The 25,671-nt window shown below is 40.7% G+C and overlaps 1 protein-coding gene across 5 annotated transcripts; it reads right to left on the reverse strand.

Annotated features, from left to right (window-relative positions):
- Positions 1–1,493: 1,493 nt before the first annotated feature.
- On the reverse strand, positions 1,494–24,615 carry rbm33a (RNA binding motif protein 33a). 5 transcript variants are annotated; one of them, XM_068343788.1, is made up of 19 exons: positions 24,446–24,615; positions 22,122–22,200; positions 21,962–22,010; positions 21,485–21,558; positions 21,023–21,305; positions 19,040–19,186; positions 18,253–18,400; positions 17,945–18,162; positions 17,092–17,413; positions 15,660–15,721; positions 13,050–13,182; positions 12,251–12,618; positions 10,944–11,198; positions 10,580–10,864; positions 9,429–10,175; positions 7,631–7,807; positions 6,689–6,874; positions 6,323–6,411; positions 1,494–6,150 (listed from the first exon to the last, which is right to left on the reverse strand). In XM_068343788.1, exons 1-19 carry the CDS (start codon positions 24,462–24,464, stop codon positions 6,102–6,104), a joined length of 3,690 nt encoding a protein of 1,229 aa, XP_068199889.1. In that variant the 5' UTR covers positions 24,465–24,615; the 3' UTR covers positions 1,494–6,101. The 5 variants fall into 5 exon arrangements, with proteins under 5 accessions (XP_068199889.1, XP_068199890.1, XP_068199887.1 ...); XM_068343789.1 differs by having other exon boundaries at positions 10,944–11,168; positions 12,263–12,618; positions 21,023–21,338; XM_068343786.1 differs by having other exon boundaries at positions 12,263–12,618; positions 21,023–21,338.
- Between the last annotated feature and the right edge of the window lie 1,056 nt (positions 24,616–25,671).

Consider the following 25,671-nt stretch of genomic DNA (forward strand, 5'->3'; position numbering starts at 1 on the left):
CACACAACAGTTGCTTTCCTTTCTAATTGACTGGGATTCACTGACAAGGAGCTAACAAACATTTTCACTCTGTTTGCCATCTTTTACAAAATGGGAAAAAAAAAATATGGAGCTTTGAACTACCTTTTTTTGCGTGCTTGCGAAATGTTGAGAGCCCGTGTCAGATTTAACGAGGTTTGCCCTCTGCAAATAACTTCTAACTCGCAGACAAATTAAACACAAGACTGTTTGTCGGCCCTAAACGCGCTTCTCGGTGTCTGCAGCTTGAGGTCAGATTGCTCCATCAGTGAACTGACAGTCCGGTCCAAAAAGAAGAAATGCAGGCTTTGTCTAAACAGCTTAGTAAAACATTTGTCAGTCTTAACAAATCGCTGTAATCCTCCAATATTTTCACAAGGACTTATGGCGTGCATGTAGCACTTAATAGTGAGGTTTTGCACCGAGGAGATGCTTTGAGTGTGTGTGTGTCATTTAGATGAGTGTCGTTTTAGAACGATTCCAGCATCAGGATCTCCTGGTCAGATGTTGTACAAGGGCGACACCAAGTGGTGAAACACCAGTACTGACAGAAATGGTGCAAAAAAATTTGCACTGCAGTTGCAACACAAAATGACGTCAGCTTCTTTTAAAAAAAAAAAAAAAAAAGTTTGAATTTATTCGTATCCAACCCTGTAGGCTGAAAATACAGTCCTAAATGCTTTTAAGCGTTTCTTTTTAAATTGTTTTTTTTTTAAAGAAGTGGAGGATCAAGTGAATGACTCTAATACCAATAAATGTGAAGTGATCAAGTTTCTCTCATAAGAATTTAAAAAATACATCCCATCCTTCACCGAGGCGATCACAGGTAAAAGGGGGCATTGAACCAGAGTTTCTGAACACTGTAGCAACATGAGCAGGAATTCCATTTCCTTCTCTCAGGTCGCTCACATTGTTTTGTTGTTGATACTGTGAGGTGGAAACTTTGGAGAGGGACAAAGCGGCCCATCTCTCCCAGCGCTGTGACCTTGGGTCCCTGACAGATACAAAAGCGTCCGTGCAGGGCAGCATTCCTCAGAGCAGGTAAACAGAGCCTTCTCTAATCCCTCCGGGGGCCCTCAGTCTGCTGGAGCTCAACGACGGCTTTTACAAATGTTGACATTTGCAAACATGAAAAGTCTGGCATTCTGAAAAACAAAAAACTCTCCGTTTCTAAGAGAGTTCTGCAAATGGCAGCTCTTCGGTCTTTTGCAGGCTACGTTTACTCCTCTGCTGCAGCGGCCGGCCAAGTGTTTGAGACACAAGCGGCAGCATAAACTGGGGGGAGAACATATTTTTTAAAAGATCTGGTTCTAAATATGATTAACACACCTTTGTTACTTCCCATGATGTTTCTCTGAAAGAAGTGAAGAACCACCTCTGACCTGGATGGTGCCGATCTCAAACCAAGTTGTTCTGGAGTCACTTAGCAACCATGTTCGATTTCACAGTGAAAACAAACACAATGACACGGCTACATTTATCAAGGAATTTATTTATTTTCAGTTTGTTTTTTTCATCAATCTTTTTTTTTTCATCAATATTCCATCTGCTTCAAAAGTTCCATTCTCGTTAAAAACATTCAGTCTCATTTTACAGTAAATTTCACAGTGATTTAAGTTTCTTTTTTCCAATATAAGTCATGAATATTTTCCAGTTTTACATCGAAGTGTGAACACATGACAGGATGGACTCATCTCAGGTTGGATAGTCAGTCACTGAATCATATTCTTCAAGATGAGGAAAGAACTGAAGTGTCTTTTTTTTCTTTCTACATCCAACCAAACAATATATGTCAAGAAGCTGGGATGACCTTTGGTTTTAGAGTAACGTGTCTGCTCTGTGAAACTCGCTGTCGTCACAGAGGTGAAACCTTCCATCCACTGGGCTAACAAACAAAGGTGATCCAGGTAGGCCACCCTGCTTGATACAAAAGTTTTCAGTTCATACAACAACAGCAGCATCAAGGAAACGATGTCAAGAAAGGAAAAAGGAAAAAGAGGAGGCTGGAAGAAAGGTAATGGCAGGAGAAGCAGGAATGGAAGGAAATGGAAACCTTCACTGCAGCCTAAAAGCAAAGTGTGAGTTAAAGATGGAAAAGTGACAAAGATCAGACAGAAGCTGGACGGCGGTTCCTCTCTATGGAACGCTGCTGAAAAATCCATGTATTAATAAGAAAATCATTATATTTTGAGACACCGTGCAGACCGGTGGTCACATCAGACCAAGAGCATGAGCGTCAGACCGTTCCGATGGTTCGGTATGTTTTTACTCTCTCGTTTGATTCACTTTCTGTAATGAATCATTTTTACTTTTGTATTAATAATAATAGCATATAAACGCAAACACTGATTTTCTCAAAGTAAATGACAAAACAACGCAGGTCATCTGAAAATTTAAGACTAACTGATGCCAACGCTATTTAATATCAGGAATTCTCTACTTTTTTAAAAAAAATCTAGAAATATTAGTGGGACCAAGAAAGACAAAACTTATCGTCGCAAAGAAAAAGAGGAATGTCTTTAAAAACAGTCACAACTGCTTTCAAATTACCTCGTTTTAAAGGTTAAACAGAAATAATTACATTAGAGAGACAAAGTCAATTTTAACACAATATAAGCAACAACTAAAAGCAACAGTCATCTTTATGTACAGAAAAATTATAGCAGAGATTTAGAAATTGTTGAATGGCCAAAAATGGGACAATGAGTCGGTTAGCTAAAACATGCCGAACCATCGGTTTTGACCTGGGACGCGGCGACTGCTGCTGAATGCTCTGTTGAAGCGATTTGACCTGAAGAAAGGGAAAATAAAATGGTTATTTCAGTCTGGAGAATGTCGGCGCTGTTTTTCCACCCAATGGACCCGCTGAAAGGAAAAGGATAAGTTAGCACTGCCTGGCTAGTTTTTTGCTCCACAGTGAAGCACACCAACCCCCCCCCCACCCACCTACATGTGACATAACTTAAATACTCATGACCTACTGCAACTATATGAGGTGATGTGAGTGCAAATATATCCTGCTAGCTACAGAGCCTTCTGTTAATCAGGTTGTAGGCTAACAGAGAAAACCACTTTCAACTGAAATAGAATCCGAGCTGAAAGTTCCAAACAGACAGAATTCTTAAATTAAGGTACAAATAGATTCAATATGAATCTGTTCTATCGTGACAAGATTAGACGTCTTGTACTGGTAAACTCTATGACTGGCATTGCCAGTACTTTTTCAAATCCACAGGATTCATCACAGTTCTAAACGTGAAGCGTAATGCACAACACGAAAGACACGGAACACATCGTAAGGGAACAAAAAGCTCTACAGCACTTGAACTAAAAATAAAAGGAAAAAAAACATCAAGTCAGTTCGTCACAACCGTACAACATAGAAAACATGAAACCACATAACCTCAAGTTTTACAGGTGAGATGGAATTTTTGGGAGTTAAAGACATTTGGGAGTTATAGACATTTTCAGACACCCAATTTAAATCAATACCTTTGAAACTTGAAACCGACTGGCAGGAATGAATGAGTGTGCAGCTCTTTTCATTTTCTTTTTTAACTTCAAGTAACAGCTAGTTTAGGAAAAATGCGTTTAAAATGATTGATCTGATTCACACATGCAGCCCTGGTGACCTGCCTCAAGTTTAAGGAACCAAAACCTTAATCTGTGATGTCATCCAGATGCACAGCCAAGAATTACTACAAGAACAACCAGTAAAGAAAAAGTATGCTTTTGCATTGTAGCTTAATAAAACCCACAGAATCCAGTGAAATCATTAAGGATGCTGCAAACTTGAATTTGCCTCGTGCTATTTACCGTTAGCATGCTGGGGCTGTACAGAGCTGGACATTAGCATGAAATCACAGTTCAAAAAACTACGATTAAAATGTTTTTGGATGTGTAGCAAATAAATTAATGCCAAAATTTCAAAGGCACCTTCCTGAATTTATACGAGGTAGTATTTCTTGCTTAACAGGATAGGTTGTTTTTTAAGTATATGTGATATATTGCAAATTTTATACCCAGGAACTTCAAAAACACGTCAAGCATCACTGAATAAAGTGCAGCACATTATTGGATGTAAAAGGTACCAGACACATGAACATCACGCACAACCACACATCTTTGGGCTGAAGTTGAACCGGCTTCACATACCCGCATGCTCACGGTATATTGGCCATGTTTTTATTTACTTGTTTTCCCTTTAACTGTATGTCAAGCGTCTTTATAAACAGAAACATGGTCCAGTCATTCTTCATTTTGGCTTTGAATTAGAAAAAAAAAAACACTTGTAAAATGATTTATGTCTGGACACAACAGCATATCCTTACATATAAAAATTGTTAGTTGACATATCTTATGTAAAGAACACAAAGAAACTGAACTGGATGCACAACAGGGTGAGAGAAAGTTCTGCTCTACTTATTTACATGATTACTACATAGGTAATGGTTGCCCCCTCTGCTTACTATGTCCCATTCCAAAGGATAATGAAAACAACATTCTCTCCTCAAAATAATTATTGAACACTTAGGGATATTTCTGTTTTAAGCATCTGTGCAATAAAGAAAAAAGAAATGGCAATCTGGAGAATAAAATGAACCTAAGGTGTGGTTTTTACTTTAATATGATGTTTCATTAACCAAATGATCACACAGAACTGAAGCATTTAGCAGATTTGAGGTTTTTGGTGTTTTTCATGCTCTGCAAAGAAGAGCGCCAGGCTAAATGGAAAATTAAAACATACTTATTTCTGTGATGTTACAAGACTTCTCACACACCTGAAGAAAAGCTTCAGAAAGTCGCTCCATACAAGCAAGAGACCAGAACTTATAGCGGATATCTGAATATAAACATGCAGTCAGTATTACTATCTTTTTTTTTTATTCTCCTGCTTTGCTGCCAAACATCTACTTTATTGGCTCAGGGTGAAGTCACCCTGTTCTCTGCTCCACTCCTCCTCATCTCAGGGATAAAATCATTTTTATAGTTGTGTCGATTTGCTTCAGCTCTACCAGTGGAGCACTCATGTGTTAACAAGCAAACACTGAAGTTTTGGATGTGTATCCTGCAAAGAATTGGAAGTAATACTTTCTGGTCTGCCAAATAAATGATAGATGTTCAAACAATATATACACATGTGTACATACATATATTTTTAAAAAAAGTCTATCCACAAAATCCCTGAAAGCCAGAACATACGACTACAAACATACAACTCCACTCTCATATATACAACTAAAATATGTATCCAAGTGTTACTTCAAAATTAATTCCAAATAACAGTTAAAAGACAAAACAAGTAGCAATGCCAAAGGATCAAACTGACAACAACTAATCTGAACAATCCATTCCATAAGCAGCATGGACACCGAAAAACATCACAGAATTTACACAAGAATTGCAATATTTACAATTCCTCAAATCATGTTTGTTCCTGTCCCATTTACTACTGTACCCATCCGCCTTGCATGTACCCACGTCTTCCGCTAGGCGGCGCCATTCAACCAAAAACTGCTTGAGATCCGTCAGCCTGACAACAGCTCGTAAAAAAATGAGGCGCTACTAAGTGATGAAACAGTTCCACCTACAGACGGGAAGAAGCACTGCGACTGCATGTGAGCAGTCTGGCTGTCGTCTGCCACTAAAGACAACATCCTTTATCCGAAGCAAACAGCAAACCACAAATGGTAAAAACTACAATGTGGACATCTCTGGTTAGAATTAGCATCTTTTTTTTGTTTGTTTTAGAATTACTCTGAGCAGGGGAGCAACCATTAACCCGTAATAAGTTCTACTTAGGGTCATTGTAAGATGTTTAAAAATTCTTTACAAACTACATAAACAGGATTGAGAGTCTGAAGTCTCATCAATGCCATTATAGAACAATGGACAATCGTTTGCAGCTTGCAGTCAAGGTCTTTATGTTCACTATTCCATGTTGTTGGAGGGGACGAACGACGCTTCTGTGCAGAGATGTGTGAGACCCATAAAGAGCTGCAGAAATATTCCTCTGTCCGGATGGAGCGCGCACATGATTGGGAGAAAGAGACTTCAGGACGCCGAGGCTCTGATTGCGTTCCTCATCCATCGATGAGCGACACGTCAATGTGGGACAAATCAATCATGTGCCTGTGTGGTAATTGTGATGAAAGTGTTTGAACCATCGTCTCACCACGCTACATACAATCTATTTGACTGCTAAGCATCTAAAGCCATCACACTGGAAACCAACTATAACATATGGTTATTATTTAATTAGTACATTTAGAAATATGAGGAAGAAGTGAGGAGTATTGATTACCTGTGGAAGCTCATTTGAAAACTTGCTGCATGCTGGGGACTGGAAAATTTGGCGATTGCTTTCCTCTGCTGGGGCATCATTTTGAACATCTGTGGCGCACAGAAATAGTTTAGAATACATTCATACATTCCTTGACCACTAGGTGGAGCGAGGGTGGTGGAGGCAAATCAATTAATTAATTCACTTTCCCCACCTACCAGAATATTATGACAGGGGGCGCTATGGAACCACTAAGAAAATGTGAGTGCCAATCTGGTATGTGCAAGAAATTATCATTAAGAGGTAAATAGTTTAAATGTAGAAGTAATGGGAGAATCCCTTGCATCAGTGTTTTTATCTATATTGAGTGCTTTAAATTGCACCTACCTCTATGGGGCCAATGGACCGGAGGAGGTTCTTCAGTTGAATGTCAGTCGTGGATGAGGAGAGGCCCTCTATGGATACTGTACAGCTTTCACTCTCTGTGCCTCTTTGGGTCTGTCTTGTGGACACTGGACGACCTCTACCCATCTGGCCAACCCCTCTACCTCGGCCCCGGCCCGACACAACCACCTGCACCGATGAGGAAAGATTAGGTATGTGAGGTAAAAAAAATTAAAATTCAACTATGAGGAAAAGCGTGCAGAGGTTTTCTATGAGAATTTAAACAGACTGTTTTCCTCTTGCATCTCTAAAACTCGCTGAGCTCTCCAGTGATTGACTTATCATATTCCGCCACAGAATATCTATGTCAGAACACGATGCATGTGGCATGGCAGATCTTTATTTGAGCTCGGGAGTGGGAGCTATGTTTCCTCAGCTGCAGAGGAAGAGGAGGCGGAGGAGGGAGAGACCCTGAAAAGAAGTAGTGGAAATGCTGTATGTGCGTTTGTGTGTGTGTGTGTGTGTGTGTGTGTGTGCTGGTGGGGTGGGGGAGCAGAAAGGGAGATGGAGCCATGCGAGCGTTATGGTGACTGCCTTACCCTGTCAGCGTCAGTGAGTATGGTAACTTTGACAGCAGCCTGATGGTGACAGGCGTGCAGAGAGGCCAGGGGACCTCGTGTAGCCCCCCCACATGTTAAACTGCTTTCAGCTTGTCAATACTCCTGCACCTGGCACACTGTCCTGTCTTATTACCACTACTTTTCGATTGGTATGCTGAATGCCTGGGTAGCGCCGGCGGCACAAGATAACTTTGCATGAGACATTTCATCTTTTATTTCAGAGCTGCATTACTCCATACTCTGCACTGTTAATATAGATCTTTTAGGCGAAATGATTGCTGGTGTCCGCGGCACAGAAGACGCTGTGGACCCATTTGCGACATACCCTGTTTTGCTGTGGGTTGCCCGTGGCCCCTCGGCTAGCCTGCGGTGTTCCGATTGCTCCCTGTTGCTGCTGTCCTGCCATGGTGACCTTCCTTTGGATGGCCTGGTTGACTGGCGGTGCTGACCAGGTGTCCTGTTGCTGCTCCTGAATGTCACTTGTTCCAGGTCCCTTTCCTCCCTGATGGGAGACAATCGCTTTAGTCGCTTTACACAAAACCACAGCCTCTATCTTCATTTGCAGGCATCACAAAACACTCCATTTAGGCTAAAGGATTGTTTATGGACAAACGGAGAAATTCAAAGTCCAATCTACATCGCAAATGGAAAATGGACCAGCACTGGAAATGGATGCCTATCAGATATCTGTGGGGAATAAAAGATCAACCCAACAAGGTGATGGTCTCATTATCGAATAAAGTCACAGCTCAACTCTGTTGACACGCAGGGAGGAATTGAAGGTCGTCTCCAGCTCCGCTCCGTGCAGAGATGTGACAGATCAATACAGAGGAAGAAAAGAGGCTATATCTCTGACCTGTCCCCAGTTGAGAGTAAATGGATTAATCCCTCCTATAGAAATCACGGCTCCTGATTGCACCCATCAAATGCTAAGCTGCATTACACTGGAACGACAGCAGCTCGATGTGTACCCCATCCCCCCTTTTACCCCCCATCCCAGCTTTTGTGTCTTGCACTGCTTTGTATTATCCCTGATGAAAATATAATTTGCCTCTTATCTGTGTGCCTAAGCCATACAAATCCAAATCCTCAAAAGTGGCAACTTTCTTACACAGGTATTATGTTACCCCACCTCCCCCCCATTCAGCCGAAAAAGATTAATTACAAGGGTCCTGGATTGCCATTCTTTTGTTGCAGCGCACCTGAGAGATGGGCTGATGGAAAAAAGCAGCCAAGGGTTGACAGAGAGGAAGAGTGAGAGCAACAAAAAAGAGGAGATAACATTTTCAAGCTCCCACTGATGACAGCAGAACAATGTAAAAGAGGGAGCATCTAGACAATCTTATTTTCACCACCTCTATAGGCCTTACACCCCCCCCCTTTTTTTTTAACCCCCTCCACCATGCAGTGCATCAGATAGCTCTGTGCAGGTTTCCATTAACACACTGACACCCAGTTATCTTCATCTGCAGCCAGCCTCTGACTTTGGCTCTGCTGGCTTGATCCTCTGGGACAGTAGGAAAGCAGCTTATTTCAAATACTATCACATCATACCGACACGTCCCATCAGTGATAAGCATGGATGTTTAACATGTATGTCTTTGTGATTTTTCAATAAAGATTAACGCCCAATTAAGGTCACAGCTATGACACTTTGAGTAATTGTAAAATACGCGGCATTGCTGTAATTCTTGTTTTACTCTCTAACGTTTGAAAGAGTACTCCTCTGCCCTTAAAAGAGGATATCAACCTTTAAGAGTAGTGATGAGATGTCCCTAATTCTACAGATAAATGTCATCCCGCTCTCGTTAATGCCTACAGCCTTTCTGCGCTTGAAAGGTACAACGTCCACAAAGGTATTGGAACTTAAATACCAGTTCCCGAAGCTGAAGAAAGGAAACTTTAACAGATCAATTTCGTCAAAATGACACAGACATCACATTGTCATTCCCATAGGTTAGACATCTTTTACATTACAAAACAGACTGTGTGAGAGATATCAGTGGCATTTCCTTTCAAAACTGTCGAGTCCCTCACAGGTAAAATCGGTTGAGGACGATCACATAAATGTCGGACTGAAAAAGAAAAGACTTTGTCGAAAGAAAATGAGTTCACACGCTCACCGCTCCCGAAAGTTTGATGAGTCGGACTTTTTGCGGCACCTGCTGTCCTTCGATACCAGGTTTCTTGGCCCGCTGCATCACAGTCCTTTTTGTCCCAGGTTTAGGTCCTTGACTTTGAACTTGGACAGAACCCACCGAAGTCATTACAGGTATATTCTTTTGGGGCATCTGACTGGACTGAACTGGAGCACAAGGTCTGTTTATGTTATTCACAGCACAGTTCCTTTGCTGTAGCAGCTGAAGCTGATTTTGTTGGGGTTGTTTCCACGGCTGGTCTAGACCAGGACCGGGGTTCTGTTGTGGCTGGATGCTGCCTTTGACCATCTGGAACCTTGCCTTGACATTGGGGTGTTGTGTAGGAGTTGGAGCACTGCCATTAGGAGGGACGGGGGTGACTTGATTAGGGTTATAAAGAGTCTGATTTAATGACGGCAGTGTTTTCTGAGAAAACTGTCTTTGCTGTTGCATCTGTCCTTGTCTTTGTTCCTGCTGCGTCTGTGGTGGTTGGTGTTGTTCTACAGGGTTTGGCATTTGCTGATTTGGATGTGAAGTTGGTATCTGTGACGGGGCCGAAGTTTGGATTGGAGCAGTGGACTGGGAATTGAGCCTATCCAGCAGCTGATTCTTTCTGACACCAGCCTGCATTTGTCGTCGCAACTCTTTTTTCCTCAGAATCTCTTCTCTCAGGCGCTTCTGCTCCTCAATCTTAATACGGTACTGCCGTGTCTCCTCATCCTCCTCTGGGTTCTGCACAAAACATATAACAATATGAATACCACTTATTGGAAATGGAGCTAAGTATCCTATTTCAGTAGATTTGACACTCAGTAGTAATCAAAGGCAAAACCCAAGAGAAAAATGCAATAGTATTGATTTGTTGTGCCCAGTGGAATGAGACCGCCATCATTAACAAGCTTTTTCTTATTGGGCATTTACTACATGTGAATTCTTCTGAGCACACAAATCAATTTGGGTCAGCTTAAAATACCTGGAACACTGAAACTAACAGGACAAGATAGAATAAATGACATCTTTTTACAGCATTATATACATTTTAATATAGTACACACAAAAAATGCCAATTATGCAAGAATATTTAAGGTTTGTCTGATTCATTGTTTTTATTCCCACACAAGTGTTAACAAGCTGACCTGTGGTGCCGTGCTGGACAGTGTGCTTGGGATTTCCTTACGAACCACTGTCCTGCCTTCCCCCGTAGGCTGCGATTCATTCTTGGCAGCAACTTGGCCTCTTCCTCTGCCACCGGCAGGGACCGGCTGATTGCTCTGCCCAGCACGCACCCCCTGTGTTGCCTTGGCAACAGGCCTAACGTTGGCGGCAGGGCGGGCACTGTTCATGTTTGTGTTGCCAGGTGCTACGGGGAGCTCCCGTAGGTTGCTGTTACGGTGCTGCATTTGCTTGGAGATCGGTGCGTTCTGAAGAAAAGCCAAACTATGAATACGTATGAAGATGATGGATACTTCGGTAGATAGATACAACACATGAATCTCATACCATCCTGTGCCTGTTAGACATGCTTCGCTGTTGGGGGTTCTGAAGGTGGGGAGTCATCTGCCTTGGGCTACCATGTGTCTGCTGTTGGTGAAAGGCATTCTGGCCATGGTGCATCATGGGGCGAGGCTCGTTGACATTTAGGTGTTGCTGGTGATGGGGTATCTCCTGCCTGTGATGTTGGTGTAGCAAAGGTTGATGGGATGGCATGGTGTCATGCTGTGGAACCTGAGAGACAGGAGGACCATGCATTAAGCCCTGAAATATCAATGAAAGAAGACAATTGTTATTTGAGCAAACAAGCACAACCAGAAATTATTGTTCTATGTAACACAAAACAATAATTTTACTTGAACTGAAACCTTTACAAGAGCAACAGCACATCATTATCTCCAACTGGTTTCCTAAAGCATCTTCATGACAAAACAATAACATCGATTCAATCACTAGAGGGAGCTCTTGTCTGTGTCTGCTGACCAAAAGGGGGCAAGAGGTGCCAAACAGACATGAGTATTTCACTTTGGTTCAGCAGCAGGGAGGGTGACAGTGTAGTTCAATCGTGTGATCAGAACTGAAGTCTAGCCATCACTGTTCCCTCAGCAATTTTAATAATCTTGAGCAAAGCCATAAAAAAATCATAAATTCATTGCAAAAAAGGAATATGTATCGTTAAAACCGTCAAAATAATCATACAAATTCAAAATAAATAAAACAGCGGTCAGAGTCAAACCTGTCTATAGTTTGGATTTCACCTTGAGTCACCATATCAAAAAGCAATAGTCTAATCATATTTGGACTCATAATAATACACAGTGACAATGACAGCCTTCCTTCCCTTCCTCCCAAGTTTAACAGCTCTTCAAGAAAGAATATATTTCACTAAAAGTAGTAGCTTCCTCTTGTCAAAACACACACCTAAATGTATCAGCATGGCTTCTGTTACAATCAGATCTACAGCTGTAAATCTGTCAATTTATCATTTTTTATTTAACTGTAGCTCATTTTCTATGAGCCACACAAGTTTAATTGTTCCGGAGTACTGGTTCCAGAATATTACTTGGATCTCCATCCTCTAATAGTAAAGAACCCCTTAAAAAAAATTCAGGATCCAGGTGATGATCTGAATTTCAACCAAATCTCACATAGTGTTCCTTGAGCCACGCCCTACCTCTTCACGAAAATGTAACTCTTCTACAGACAGGAAAAACATCAAATATCCGTAGGTAAAAACATCACTTGTTTGGAGGAGGTAACAATCACACGACACACAGACAAATACACTGATGTTTATTGGTTAGAAAGTCACTTACTCTTAGTCGTACCTGCATCCCGAACTGGACTTGTGGAGGGGGAAAAACGTTCCCCTGTTGACCGAATGGTTGACGAGGGCCCATAAAGGGTCGGGGCTGGTTAGGGGGGCCGCCTGGTTGATTTACACCAACCATCCCCTGATGGCTTTGGTGAGGAGGGAGGTTGGGTCTAGGTGGTTCTCTGGGAAAAAGTCCGAGAGGACCCTGGCCGGGCTGGTTGAAGGCTGGTCCTGGCGGACCGAAGCCCATGTGGCAATGGTCGGACAACGGCTGCTGGTGGTGGAGGTTGGGGCTGTTGTTCATTAGAGGGCTGGGGCCCTGGTGATCAAACATGTGCTGTCCTGGAAACCGCATTGACTCGGTGTGCTCTGTACTCAGACAAGGACAATCAAACAACAAGAACAGCACAAGAAAGACGTCAGGTTTTTTTTTTGCTGCGAGAGCCAATTTCAATTCATCAGTCAGTTCCTCTGTAGACTGCTCAGTTACAGCAAAGGGAAACAAAAACAGACAACTCCATCAAGGTGGAACAGTAAACAACCAGGAAGGCTATATTTAATTTTACATTAACACTGTGAATGAAAAAAAAAAAGAATAAAAAATACAGATGTTTAATGCAACTTCCAAGGCTCATTTGGATGTATATATACACATGCATTTAACATGAATGCTGCTAATAGAGCAGCACCGGCAAGCTACCAGCATAGCCTGTAGGTATTCTGCCAGAGGTGATGCCGAAAAGGATTTAAAATGCTATGGGAGCTTTGTAACTCTTGTGAAGGCTGGGTGCAGGACTCACCTCCCATAAAGAGGGGCTCTCTCTCTTGGGGAATTTGAAGAGGTGGCCGGCTTCTGAAGGGTTCTACGTGATGAGGGGGTCGTTGGGGTTGACCAAAATTACCAGACATGTGCTGCTGGAAGTCTCCCGGTCCCTGGGAAAACACAAAACTTATGACTTATAGGTCAAACTGGGAACTCAAAACTAATTTAAAAAATGGGAATTTGTTGAGGATTGCACCGAGTATCCAGCGCTTGTAAGGACTAGGGTAATTAAAAAGCAGAATTCGGAGTTGTAAACATCAACATGCATGCCAATATTAAAGAAACACATCAGTTTGAATCTGTTTGCAAACCTGCATTAATGATACTTGGAGCTTTGTTGAGAAACCTTCTAAATTCAAAATCTCTAACGAGGAAGGGGTAATTCAGGAGGGGATAAGTGGCCTCACCTTTGTTTCAACCACTTCGTATGTTTGACAGCTTTCCACTCATTGCATGCACGTTACTCCCCAGCTATCTCCCAAGGAAAACTAGATAACAACCCTTTAATCCCTCCTTGAAATTCGAATCCCCCTCATAACCATCTTCTTTATTCTTTTAAACATCTATCTCTTTTGAAATATTTAACCTGCTATTCAACATGTGGCACTTACACAAATAGGCTGCTTACCTCCTCCAAGCCTATTGTAAATTACTTAAGATGCTATCAAGGCTTAATCCATCTTTATTCCACCACTGCGTGGTGGTATTTAGAAGGTAGAGGTGTTCTAACGATAGAAGGCCAGAGACCCACAAACTTGCTTAACAGAAAGTTAATCAAGGGGGGCTTACAAAGACAAGGGAACACAATGCGGGTGCAATCACACTCTTCTAAAAGGTCACACAGGCAGGACTGCACAATGAGGCGTCTACTGTCCACATAATTCCTTTCAAATAACAGCTCATTCTCTCACTTCTAATCCTTGATAAACAGGCTGCGGGCTGCTCAATGTGTAACTGATGCAAGGATACACTGCAGCAAGGAGGGGATAATCAACACGCAAATAATGGAGAGGGGCCAAAAGTCAAAGTATTTCAAAAAACAATGAATGAAGAGGGGGTTTTTTTTCCGCTTCTGGGTTTTAAAGTATTTCTTTCATCTAATACCCGAAGGTCTAATGGCACTGAGGCATAGTGTTTGTTTTCAAGATATGGTAGCATTTAACAAAAAAGTTAAAGGACTGTGACCATCGCCACCAAAGAAGAATGTAAGCATTATGATATAAAACAATACATTTCCCTCAACAAAAAAAAATAAAAAAGAACATTTCCAAATAGTGCAGTTTCTGGCATCTGATTTTGGTGGTCAACTGAATTGTCATTATCTAAACTTGTGGAAATTTCAAATACATTTAATTGGTTCTGGGATGAATATTTCAAGCCGAATCTCTATCCGCAAAAAATTGAATGTGGTTATACCAGAGGCTACGACCCCCCCTGCCCCCCACCCCACCGCGACGTCTTTTAACAATTAAATTTGATGGGATGATAATGTATGATAATCATGAGTAATCAGGAGCCCAGTGGTAAATGGAATGTTGCTGGCTGGTGTGTCACCTGCATTTCAAATTGTGTCCTTGGCAACAATGGCCCAAACGCGATTGACAGCTGAGAAATCCGACGCTATGCAGTCGACTGAATATCCTTCTACCCCAACCACCTACAGTCTGATAAAAGCCAAAACAGCACTCGACTACTGAGCCATCAATATGTAGAAAAAGGACAAATGAGCAGGAACAGTACGATACTCAATGTTGGAAAAGAGGTAAATAACAGTTTATTTTGCACAAAGATTGACTCCTACGCTCATTTGGCAAAAGTGTTGTAAATCCACATGAATGCAATTGGATGCAGCTATTTTCCGATAGCTAATTTGCATAAATCCATAAAAAATGCACTCTCCAGGAAGATGTCAGTCAGTAGCTGCACCACCTGATGCCTGGACATCATTAACTAGAAGCACGGAGTAACTTCAGGCTCTTTGGCTGACTCGCTGGCTGAGCCATTTCCCTCAGTAGAGTAATGACTTTAAAGGCATTTCCGTCATCTCTAAGATGGGTTCTTTGTGAGTGAAATAAAAGACCTTTTCTGAGAGGAAATCACTGACTTAAAACCCCTTTTCTCTAACGTGAAATTCAGCATTTGGAAAATACGAAAAAGGCTCACCCTGCCCCCTTCAAACCTCAACCATGTTTCATTAATTCAAATAACGTTCAAAAAAGGTCTTCGCGCCTTTGGGACAGAAACTTGAGAAAAGCGAATTTTAACTGGCAGTATATCCTGGTTTCTCAATTCCATTATGTGCCAAGCTGGCTAGTCTGAGCCGCAGCCCATCCATGAAGAGTTGCTAACTAAGTCCCGCTACTGCAGCCCTGACCTCCAAAAGTCTACCGCCTAAAGCCCCTATCACGCATTTCCAGTTGTGGAGCCAGACTCATATCAGTGTTTACAGATTTGCTTTAACAGTATTTGGACAGAGCAGGCGGTCTAATTGCTATAATGATATTGCCCTCAGAAAAAGGGACGTTAACCGTGAGGAGAGGGAGAGAAAGTGAGGCGAGAGGGAGGGAGAGGAGCAGCTGCTACTCACAGGGAACCTCTGAGGACTCACAGCAGGTCTGGGCTGGCTCTGAGCAGGAGGCATCAAGGGCACTGCAATGAGATAGAGAGGGGGGGGGGGCATGAGAAAGGGGGTGAAGAGAGGAGGGGGGAGAGGAATGAAAATGAGGGGTAGGAAGCAGAAGAAGGTTGCGATAGTAAAAAAGGAGGAGCCCAATTAGACATGTCCATGCTAAAGGCTGTTATACAGACATACATTCGGATTTTTTTTTTTAATATCAGGGTTGCTTTTCAATTTTTTCCACAGCTGAGGATAGACCAGGGAGTTCAGGGAAATATTAAATATATTTGAACATTTTGCCAAATGCTACTAATGAAAAATAAGACATTTGGTGTTTGACAACATTTGGAAAAATTACATCACTGGCATACTGAACGAATATATGGATGAGACAACTGTTTTTCTGTGTCTACACCTGGAAACCATTAATTGATATCTTTCATTTGAAAAATTACCTGACCAAATAAATATGTAAAAAAAACATACAAATACATTTATCCTTAAACACAGGCAATGCTTAATTTTCCAGAACCCTTCTTCTTCAAAGTAGCAAACCACGACTCTGAGGCACACTTAAACCCAGTGATATAAACACACACAAACATTGTCTGCTAACAAAATTCCAATCTTGGCCTGGATAGACAAGTCAGATAAACCCATCTCAGGGAATGAAACGGTGATGCTGCCAGAAGAAAAATGGAGGATAAACCCATTACTGGCTGAGAGAGCTATTCACTTGTCATTCAACCACACACCAAAATGACATTCTAATCCAGACACCTTTTGGGAAGACAAGAGCAAGCCATAGTGGCATTGTGCATCTCAATGCAGCATCTTATATTTCAACTGGAGCTGCAAAATTTTCAAAAATGTACTGATTTGTCATTAAGTAAAATATTCTATATTTTATTTCCGACATACAGAGTACTTGGGTCTGGGATGGGTCTTTAACGTTCACTTTCCTCAAGACAAAGGGTACATTCACGTTATGTAAAAATACCTGAAATTTTTTTTAAAAGGGAGTCTTCAAAAAAAAGATATTTCATATCAATACACAATGCAATGGATAAATGAATCGTACAAATGCAATCTCATAAATGTTTATGTACATGGCCTTCCTCCAAAAATTACACGTAAGACTATTTCCTGATATAAACAAATATAATAAGCATCTGATGTCTCTTTCATGTTGTGCTCATTCCAAGTTCCCTGCATCGTTTAGTAAAGCCTTGGTATTGGTTGGAGTAACTTATGCATTAAGAGAAGGAGCTGACATCCCTGCTAATGCATAGGTGATAAAACTGTTGACATTCATGAGATTAAAAAGTCAGTTTTAATAATATTAACCGTGACGCACTGTGGTGATGTAAAAAAAAAACTGAGTGACTGTGCATGAACCTACCTTGTACAGAGGACGATGACGGGCCTCTGAAATGTGGGTTAATGTGGATGTTTTTGGGCTGTGGGGGCTGTTGTTGGTGGTGGTGGGGAAAGTTGGGTGGTGGGGAGCTCATCATTCGAGGTATTGGCTCCATCTGGGGTCGCAGCGGCGGGGACCGGTGAGCCATGCGCAGAGGGATGAGGGGTTGAAGAGGAGGCTGGGCCAGTGGGCGTCCGTGTTCTTGGAAGGGAGACGGTCCTCTCAGATGCAGAGGGTGGTGGTGCTGTGACTGCGATTGCTGGTGATGGAGGTGGTGAGGAGGAGGCATTCGGGAGGATGGCAGCTGATTGGAAAAGATCAGGAAACAAAAGCATTTTGTAAAAACACACTTCCTCTATGGGTGTAATTAATATCATTGCTTGCAGCCATACACCTAGTAATAATAATTTTCATCAACTAAAAACAAACATTAACAATGCATATTTTGGGCATGGGTCACACAACTTCTTGAAGAAAAAACATATTCTTGATCCAGTTATCTAAAAGTGTACCTAAAAATTCAATTTCAGCCAAAGGTGAAATATTTTCAAAAGTTTTACTGCAAAAGAAAAAATGCACCATCTTAAATGTTTACTTTCAAAATTTTCCCAGGGGGACCCTTTATTTTGCTGGCTGCAAAAAACCCATACTACAGCCTTTGGCCCTGCTTTCTACTGTGCTTGCTTCCCCTTCTACTAAAAAATTTATTGGGTAAATCAGGAGCCCAAACACTTCCTTTAGCTACTCTACAAGACAAGTGGCTCAGTGCTGAACGAGATGTTACTCAGTCCAGACCGTTAAAGTTATTCAGCCGGATGGCTGCACAATGGTTTACCTGTTTGCCCAGGTTTCCCATCAGGGGCAGCCTCTGGTCATTCATTCTTCCTCTGTTTCCTCCTCTAAAATCTACCATTCCATAAGATGGGAAACCTCCTCTTCCTCTGCCTCCTCGACCTCCTCCTCTGCCTCCTCGACCTCCATGACGGTTTTGTCTCTTTTGCCGTTCTTGCTCCTCAAACTCCATCAGATCTTGCTTGGCTTTCTCAGACAACTCTAACGAGAGGCAGAAGAGCAAAACAGGTTGTTAAATTGCAGCTGTGACAAAATAAAGATTAAATAGAGATCAACTGGATTTATCTGTACCTAATGTTTCCGGGATATTCCTCCTTTTACTTGCATCGGCCAGCCGGGCAACAGGGCAATCCTTCCTCTCGGATTTGAATCGTATGCGACCGGACTCTCCATCTTCCTCATCCTCCTCATCAGATTCCTCCTTCGTTACATCCTCTACCTGAGAAAAGGTTTTGGACAGAATTGAGAAACATTCTAACACATTCCATTGGCAATTTTTAATGGGTGCAAATGTTTATAAAATGAAAAACTCACACCAAATTTCTAAAACAACAACAACAACAACAAATAAAAATTGATTATTCCTTTACAGTAAATCCATCTTTTTAATTTCTAGACTGTGATTGAGACACAAAAAAAACTAAATTGAAGATGACATCTTGCACTCGCCAAAACCTGTCATTGTTTGGAATTTCATAGATCAAAGAATAAATGGATTTGCAATGTAGTACTTCACCAAACATTTACTTCTGCAAATTATCTCTACTACTGGAAAACTTTTCTGAGAAAAAGTCCTACACAATTAAAATTAATATCAACTTTATGCCTGAAACAACCCTGCTTTGGATGCACCATAAAACCACAGTCTTGATCCACTGAGCTGTGGTTAAGAAAAACTGAACAAAGCCTGCGAGGAGCACAAATCTTCACCACCACTGGCAATATGACCTTAGGCAAAAATAAAAAAATAAAAAAAACAACCCTGCAACTGTTGTTGGTGGAGGCAATACTCAATGATTAACTATCTATAACCACAATCCATCGCAACACAAAGTCTAAGTTATTACTTGGAGAATACCTGCTCTGTGTCAAAGACCTGAGAAGTCTGAGCAGTGTCTTCCTCCTCCTCTTCCTGGTGCTCTTCTCCTCCTACCCCCTCCTCAGGGTTCTCCTTCTGTTGCATATCCACAGGTTGATCAGCATAGGATGTCTGATAATCATCCTCCTTCAAAGACAACATTGATGAAACATTCAGAATAGTTACAGCAGTGAGAACATTATTTGTATGGTTGCCCAGTCATTCAGTCAGCAACTATGTATGTACAATATGTGTAAATACATTAACACAAGATATATGCGGATGAGCCAAACAAACATAAAAGAATCTTAATGAAATATGAATGTATATGACATGGAAGTCCATTTTATCTTACTTTAATGGTTTAATTAAAACAAGTCATGCTGGTGATAATAAATTATTGAATATTTGAATTGCAGACGCACTTGTTACAACTTTTTATTTTAAGAATAAACATGCAAAGCATGTAGAAAACACTAAAGTGCTATAGAGGGGATTTTGGAGAAATATCATGTAAACCGCCCCCCCCTGCCCCCAATCTCAATTACCATAACAGTGGGGGCAAGGCTTCATTATTATTCCTGACAGAATTTGAAATTCAATGAGATGTAAATGCTTGACATGATATACAAAAATGCGGGCAAAGATAAAAACACTCCTCCCTAGTTCAGTGATGGTGAAAATATCATTTAGTGACTTCTTGAAAATCTCTCTGTTACCGGCCACACGGCAGGTTCATGAATCCACGTCAAAAACATTACACACATGTAAACATTCTGGGTCATGACCACATTGTGCTCCATAATTACATAAATCTGTTCCACCAAAATGAACATCTGAGTTATTCCAGCAAACTCTTACTAAATGTATAGGAGTGGAAAACAATTCAAAGAGCCAACCTGCATTACAAGCTCTAACAAAAAGTCATGGCTAAATAAGGTCAGAGTGTAGGTCATAACGGGTTGTTTTGTGTTGCGCTCCATTAACCTGCCAAACAGCAGCCCGTATTAATGCAGAAAGAAAAAAAATCACTCCCCAAACCGGAAAACTGGACAGGCTGCCTCATGGGAGCACAACAGCTTAATCCTTTAAACTGTTTCATATAGCACTCAATGAATACCACGGTAAGCAAAATGTCAAGGCCAGGCAGTTTACTGACCTTGTAAACAGTTATTACACATAATACAAAGACAAATCCACACCTGCACACATTTCCCCAAAATCCAAAATAGGCATCCACTTGAGCTGTACACTCTCACAAAAAAGGTCAGCATCTTTTCTTTGTTTAGGGAAGTTAGGGTAATACGTCTCTGTCAGGTGCCAACCACCATCACACCTTGATAAATAGCCTATAAAAGACATTTGCACATGGATCTCTTCTTATCTAGGATCCTCTTAGTCCTTCCTAAGAGGGACGGGAAACGAATGAAAGGGAAACTCACATCAATCATTAGAAAACTGTATGGCACGTCCTCAGTAAGGTCAATAATCTTTTCACCTGCATGAGACTATCAGATTCAGTCTAAAGCCAGAGATAAAAGCCCCCCACATTAGCCTCCATCGATTGGCAGCACATCTCCCTGTCACAAAGCAGCCTCTTCGTCAACCAAAGATACAGGCCCCAAGGTCACAATGGTTCCAGATTTGGAGGCGACAGGAGTGCATTACCTCATGCCAAACAAGCTGTCAACACAAACTTTGTCAGCAAGATGGAGAAATTAACTGGCAGGAGGTGATAATGAATCTAATCCTCCCCTGTCCAAAAACACAAACCAACATCTCCTTCTCCTGAATAGATTTTCAATCCTGACTGTCCCCTCACTGACACAAGAAAATTGACATTATCTCTAGAATACAATAGAGTGAGACAGAAAAGGGAGTGGGAGGATGTGTGTGCATGTGTGTGTGTGTGTGTGTGTGTGTGTGTGTGTGTGTGTGCAGTTGCTGCCCTTAACATGTGAGTCAGCAAATGTGAGAACTCACTTGAAATTCACCATCTATAGGCTCATTGATTTGGATGTCTAGCACTTCATCCTGGTAGCCATCGTCTCCCTCCATCTGCTCGTCGATGTAATTTGCCTGGTCTTCAGGCATCTCTGTGATTTCGTCCTGGCTGTACCCCTCTGTGTACTCTTCTTCCCCCTCTTGCTGGTACCCCACTTCCTCTTCATCCCCTTCATTACAGCCCTCTGCACCAAGGTTCACAACATCATCTGCATAGTCCGCCTCCTCAAAGTTGTCTTGCTGGTCATAGGATGTGCTGAAGCTATATGAGGGATCAAGATTTGTATCCAGGCCACTGAAAATTAACAAACCATCTGGATTTTTAGGAAAACTGAAAATACTTATGATGGTAAAATGTGTGAACATTGTAGGTTCACTCTGGCAGCTCTAAAAATAACACACAAATTGAACGAAACAAGGGCATTTGCGCAATAAGTATACCTCATATTTACATCTTCTTCATCACTTTGTAGAAGGTCATCATTCAGCTCCTCATCTGATGCTTCTGAAGGATTCTGAAACGTAAATTTGAAAAAAAATTACTGAAAAGAGCTCCTCGTTTATTTACATGTAAAGTGTGGGGGGCAGGGGATCACCTCCAACCCCAAAGGATGCTTTATTCCCATGTGGAGCAGGCAATCTGGGCAGGTCAACATAGTTCTTTTTGGTACACTGTACATCCCCCTGGTTCACATCCACACTTGCCCCTGTGGAGGAGCCACCTGCTACAACTCAACTGTTCACTTGTATTTTCTAACCAACAACAGTTTTCTACCAACACGAACGGTCAGTATTCCGGATGTTATTTTTTTGTTTCCTGCTTGCAAGCAGAGATCCACCACAGAGTGTATCTTTTGGTAACAAGTATGTTATAAATATAACTCAGGAAGACAGCGTGCAACAATTTTTTTCTCTTACCTTTTTACCTGAGAGCCAATCATCCTCAAGTAAATCCTCTTCAAAATCACTTTTAAGGAGGAAAGAGAACAAAGAGCCTAGTTAGATGACAGAGCTGTGCTGTTTTAAACTGCTTTTTCTTTTTAGTATACTGACATGACATTACGATAAGATAATTTACCTCTCAATATTGTCATCGTCACCTCTCCTCCTGCGTGACCGCTCAGCACCGGGTTTGTCATATTCATCAAAGTCATAATCTGCGAGAGAAAATCAGTTTCACTTACTTTCATTCACAGATTTTTCTTGAAAATTTTATTAAATTTTTTATCCATTTTTATGGATAGATTGACATCAGTTTGGTCTACAGACAAAAATGTTTAGCACACCATACTAATTCTCTCATGGTAATCTGAATCAACAACAAGCACATAATGCCATTTGTACCAACAACATGGTACACAGCAGATGTGGCAAACAACTCTTTCTTTTGACTGCTGAGGCAGAAAGTGTTTTGAGCTACAGTACTTTATTATTTAATATATCCAGACAAGAAACATTGAATATGGAAACTAGATATTAACCTATGTTTAATCCTAATACTCCACAAGTCATTCCAGCACTTTTTACACTTCCGACAGTTTGATGCTAGGGAACAACAATCTTTCCACCTTATATGCTCCATTCACTCAAGTTTAATAGATTTTATTTATCATGTTACTGTTTAAAATGTGGCATTCTGTCACTCTGCAAATGGAGAAAAGTTGAAAAATAGTAGCTAAGGCAAAGCAAACCATTAAATGTATAAATTAAAAATTTATTTTGGAAAAAATAGAGGAAATTTCAAAAATGATAGCCTACTTATAAGCATACAAAAGATTTTATGCAGCATCAAATTGGAAACAACAAAAAACTGAAAAATTCCAGTTACTATGTATTTGACAATGAAAAAGTGTCATTAAAGTTTATTGAAGTGTGTTGGCTTTACGATACAGTTTCTTCTCCTCAACAAAAATTGTAAATGCAGGCAAAAATTCTACAGATAACAATGACTTGTGGTAGTCACACAAAGGTCTGTTGCATGCTTCTAGTTCTGAGGTCACAAACATCTGAACTGAAAGGTGTGCAAATTCCGCACATGCTGTAATAGAAATGTGTGGCTTTGTCAAACAGCTTCAGCTATCTGTTATTTTATTAGTTCAACCTAATCACTTTTTTTGTCTGCCACCATAAAAAAATATACTTATACCCAAGAAGATATTTCACAGATAATTAAGATCAGAATAACAGATGCAAGTCGCACCAGAGTGCTTGATTGCATACAGACAGCCTAATGTAGACAGGTGTGTGTTTGCATTAAGAACAATGCAGAAATAGGGATACATGCCGACATTAAGATCATACCATAAACTAAGGAGCTGTGAATTTTTATAGTTTTTCTACACCAATTTAGGACAACATGCCTGAACAAATGTTTACGTCTTCAACTGTCAAGTTTGATAAAAAGGCTGCAAAGAAAATATATCTGTCTCTTTGGGTGAAGATATTCTGGCTTTGAATCCAGCTTCAGTGACGCTGTGAGTCTCCCAAACCAATACCACTGTTCTAATGTGTCTCTCAGGCCATAACTATGTTAGCCTCCACAAATTTCCCCAATGTGGGACAATAAAGGTTTATTATTATTATTATTATTATTATTATTATTACAGCTTAAACCACATGTGTAGACGTTAACTATACCAAGGTTGTTAGTCAACAACGAAACAGCAACTGTGAAAGCTATAAAATAAAAATAACAGTGTAAGAATATCGTGTAAAACGAAGATGTCAAAGAACAGTACGTTCTTTCTCGATGATTGCTGTATAAAGGTCAACTACCGTCACCGATCTTGTATCAGATAATGAGGGCTTACACTGTAAGCATTAAAATATTATTCGTTTTAAACGATCATGTTAACATATCTAGCATTAAATGTAGTAACTATAACAAGACAACTGTATTCACATTACTCTCGGGTCAGATCTTTTGAATGCGAGATTGAAACACTACCATTGCATCGACTGCGAATACGCTAGTAAGAAATATATGTAGCTAAATTATTAAGAGCATTTTAAACGTCATTACTAAAACATTTAACACAAATAAACACAATATAACATATTTCGAAAAATGCGTAGACCGGAATTTGGCCCTGAATTCATTCACTTAGCTAGCGGCTAGCTCAAACTAGTGAACAAATTCGCTCCAAAAACCTGTTCCTTTATCACGTTAATAACTTCCAAAATACCGCTACTATAAATTTAAAGCCACAGCTGTTTCAGTTAACATTCGATTATTTCATCTATAGGTGGGGACTATTGTCCAAGTTCAGCTAACTTTGCAACAGTGGGGCCTACGGTTAATGTGGCCATAACGCAAACCACTGTTAGCCTAAGCTAGCATTGTTAACCAATTTAGCTACATGGCTAACAACAACGTCGACAAAATCCGCTGAATTTACTCACCCGTGGCTTTAGCTGACATTGTGCAAGACACGTCCCGCTTAAAGTGTGATTATAAACATAGAGAGCACATTCAGTCTTTAACTGAAGTTTCACAATTATATTAATATGAACCGCGAAACTGGAAGGTGTACATGCTCTATGCGGCTATGGGCTCCATCCACAGACAGCGCACAAACATGGCAGCGGTGATGCATTGTGGGTGGGAGACACGAGCTCCCCAACCTGTTTTCTTCAGGGAGGCGTACAGACAGAGATGGCAGACGGTCAGGCAAACGAGCTGTTTACAATTAGATTCTGACTTATTTCTGTTCCCAACAAAAGCATGTGCTCCATTGCAAATTCTTGTTTTAGAAAATGCTTTTGTCGTACAACTAAATGGCTTCACAAGCAATTCAATACCAATGCTATAAATTAATAATAGCCTGAATTCATTAAGCATGGAGGTGACTTGTTTGACAAGAAAGGCCTACCTTGATAAGGACCAACACCTAATAATAAAAACACACACCATTACATTTATATGAATTAATTTGCACATTCCCTTTTGAGACTGAGTGACAACCTATTTATATTGCTTATATTTAGGTGTTGTCATTATTATTTGTTTTACTTCTGGCAGCATTTACTTAATAGTTTTGTGGTTTTTTTGTCCAATGCAGAGTGTAAAATTTACAGTTGCTGTTACAGAATCATAAGATCTAAACTAAGAATGTAGGCCATATGGATAAAATACTATGTCAATTAAGGACTGATTCCCATAATGAAAAAATATAACATATTACAACACTTTCATAGGTCATGATACGATACTATGGATGAAAGGCAGAAGTGCATTCTTCAACATGTCTTAGTCTCACAACTGCTTTTGACTGCTTCTACCTCAAATTACTCTGTAAAGTACTAGGCTGGGATCAGACTTAAATCAGCCTTCATCACAGTGGCACACTGTAGGTCATTCCTTCTAAGCAGTCAGATTTTATGGTGAATTGCCTGGATGTGACAAGAATTTAACATGTGTAAAGACAAAGCTGACTAGTCCTAGCCAGTCCCATCTGTCTTTATCATTGTAGTTACTTAACAATTTGCAAAAGTTTTTAAAAAAAATCAGTGTTAGCACAAAAATGCTTGCTTCATAAATGCTTGTCCTTTTCAAATCATGGTGAATTTGACTTCAAAATGGTGCTTTGTCTTTATTCAAGTCACTTCTTTGATTTTTGTTCCCTGTA

The sequence above is a fragment of the Antennarius striatus genome, chromosome 20 (genome assembly GCF_040054535.1).
Source record: "Antennarius striatus isolate MH-2024 chromosome 20, ASM4005453v1, whole genome shotgun sequence".
Classification (NCBI taxonomy): domain Eukaryota; kingdom Metazoa; phylum Chordata; class Actinopteri; order Lophiiformes; family Antennariidae; genus Antennarius; species Antennarius striatus.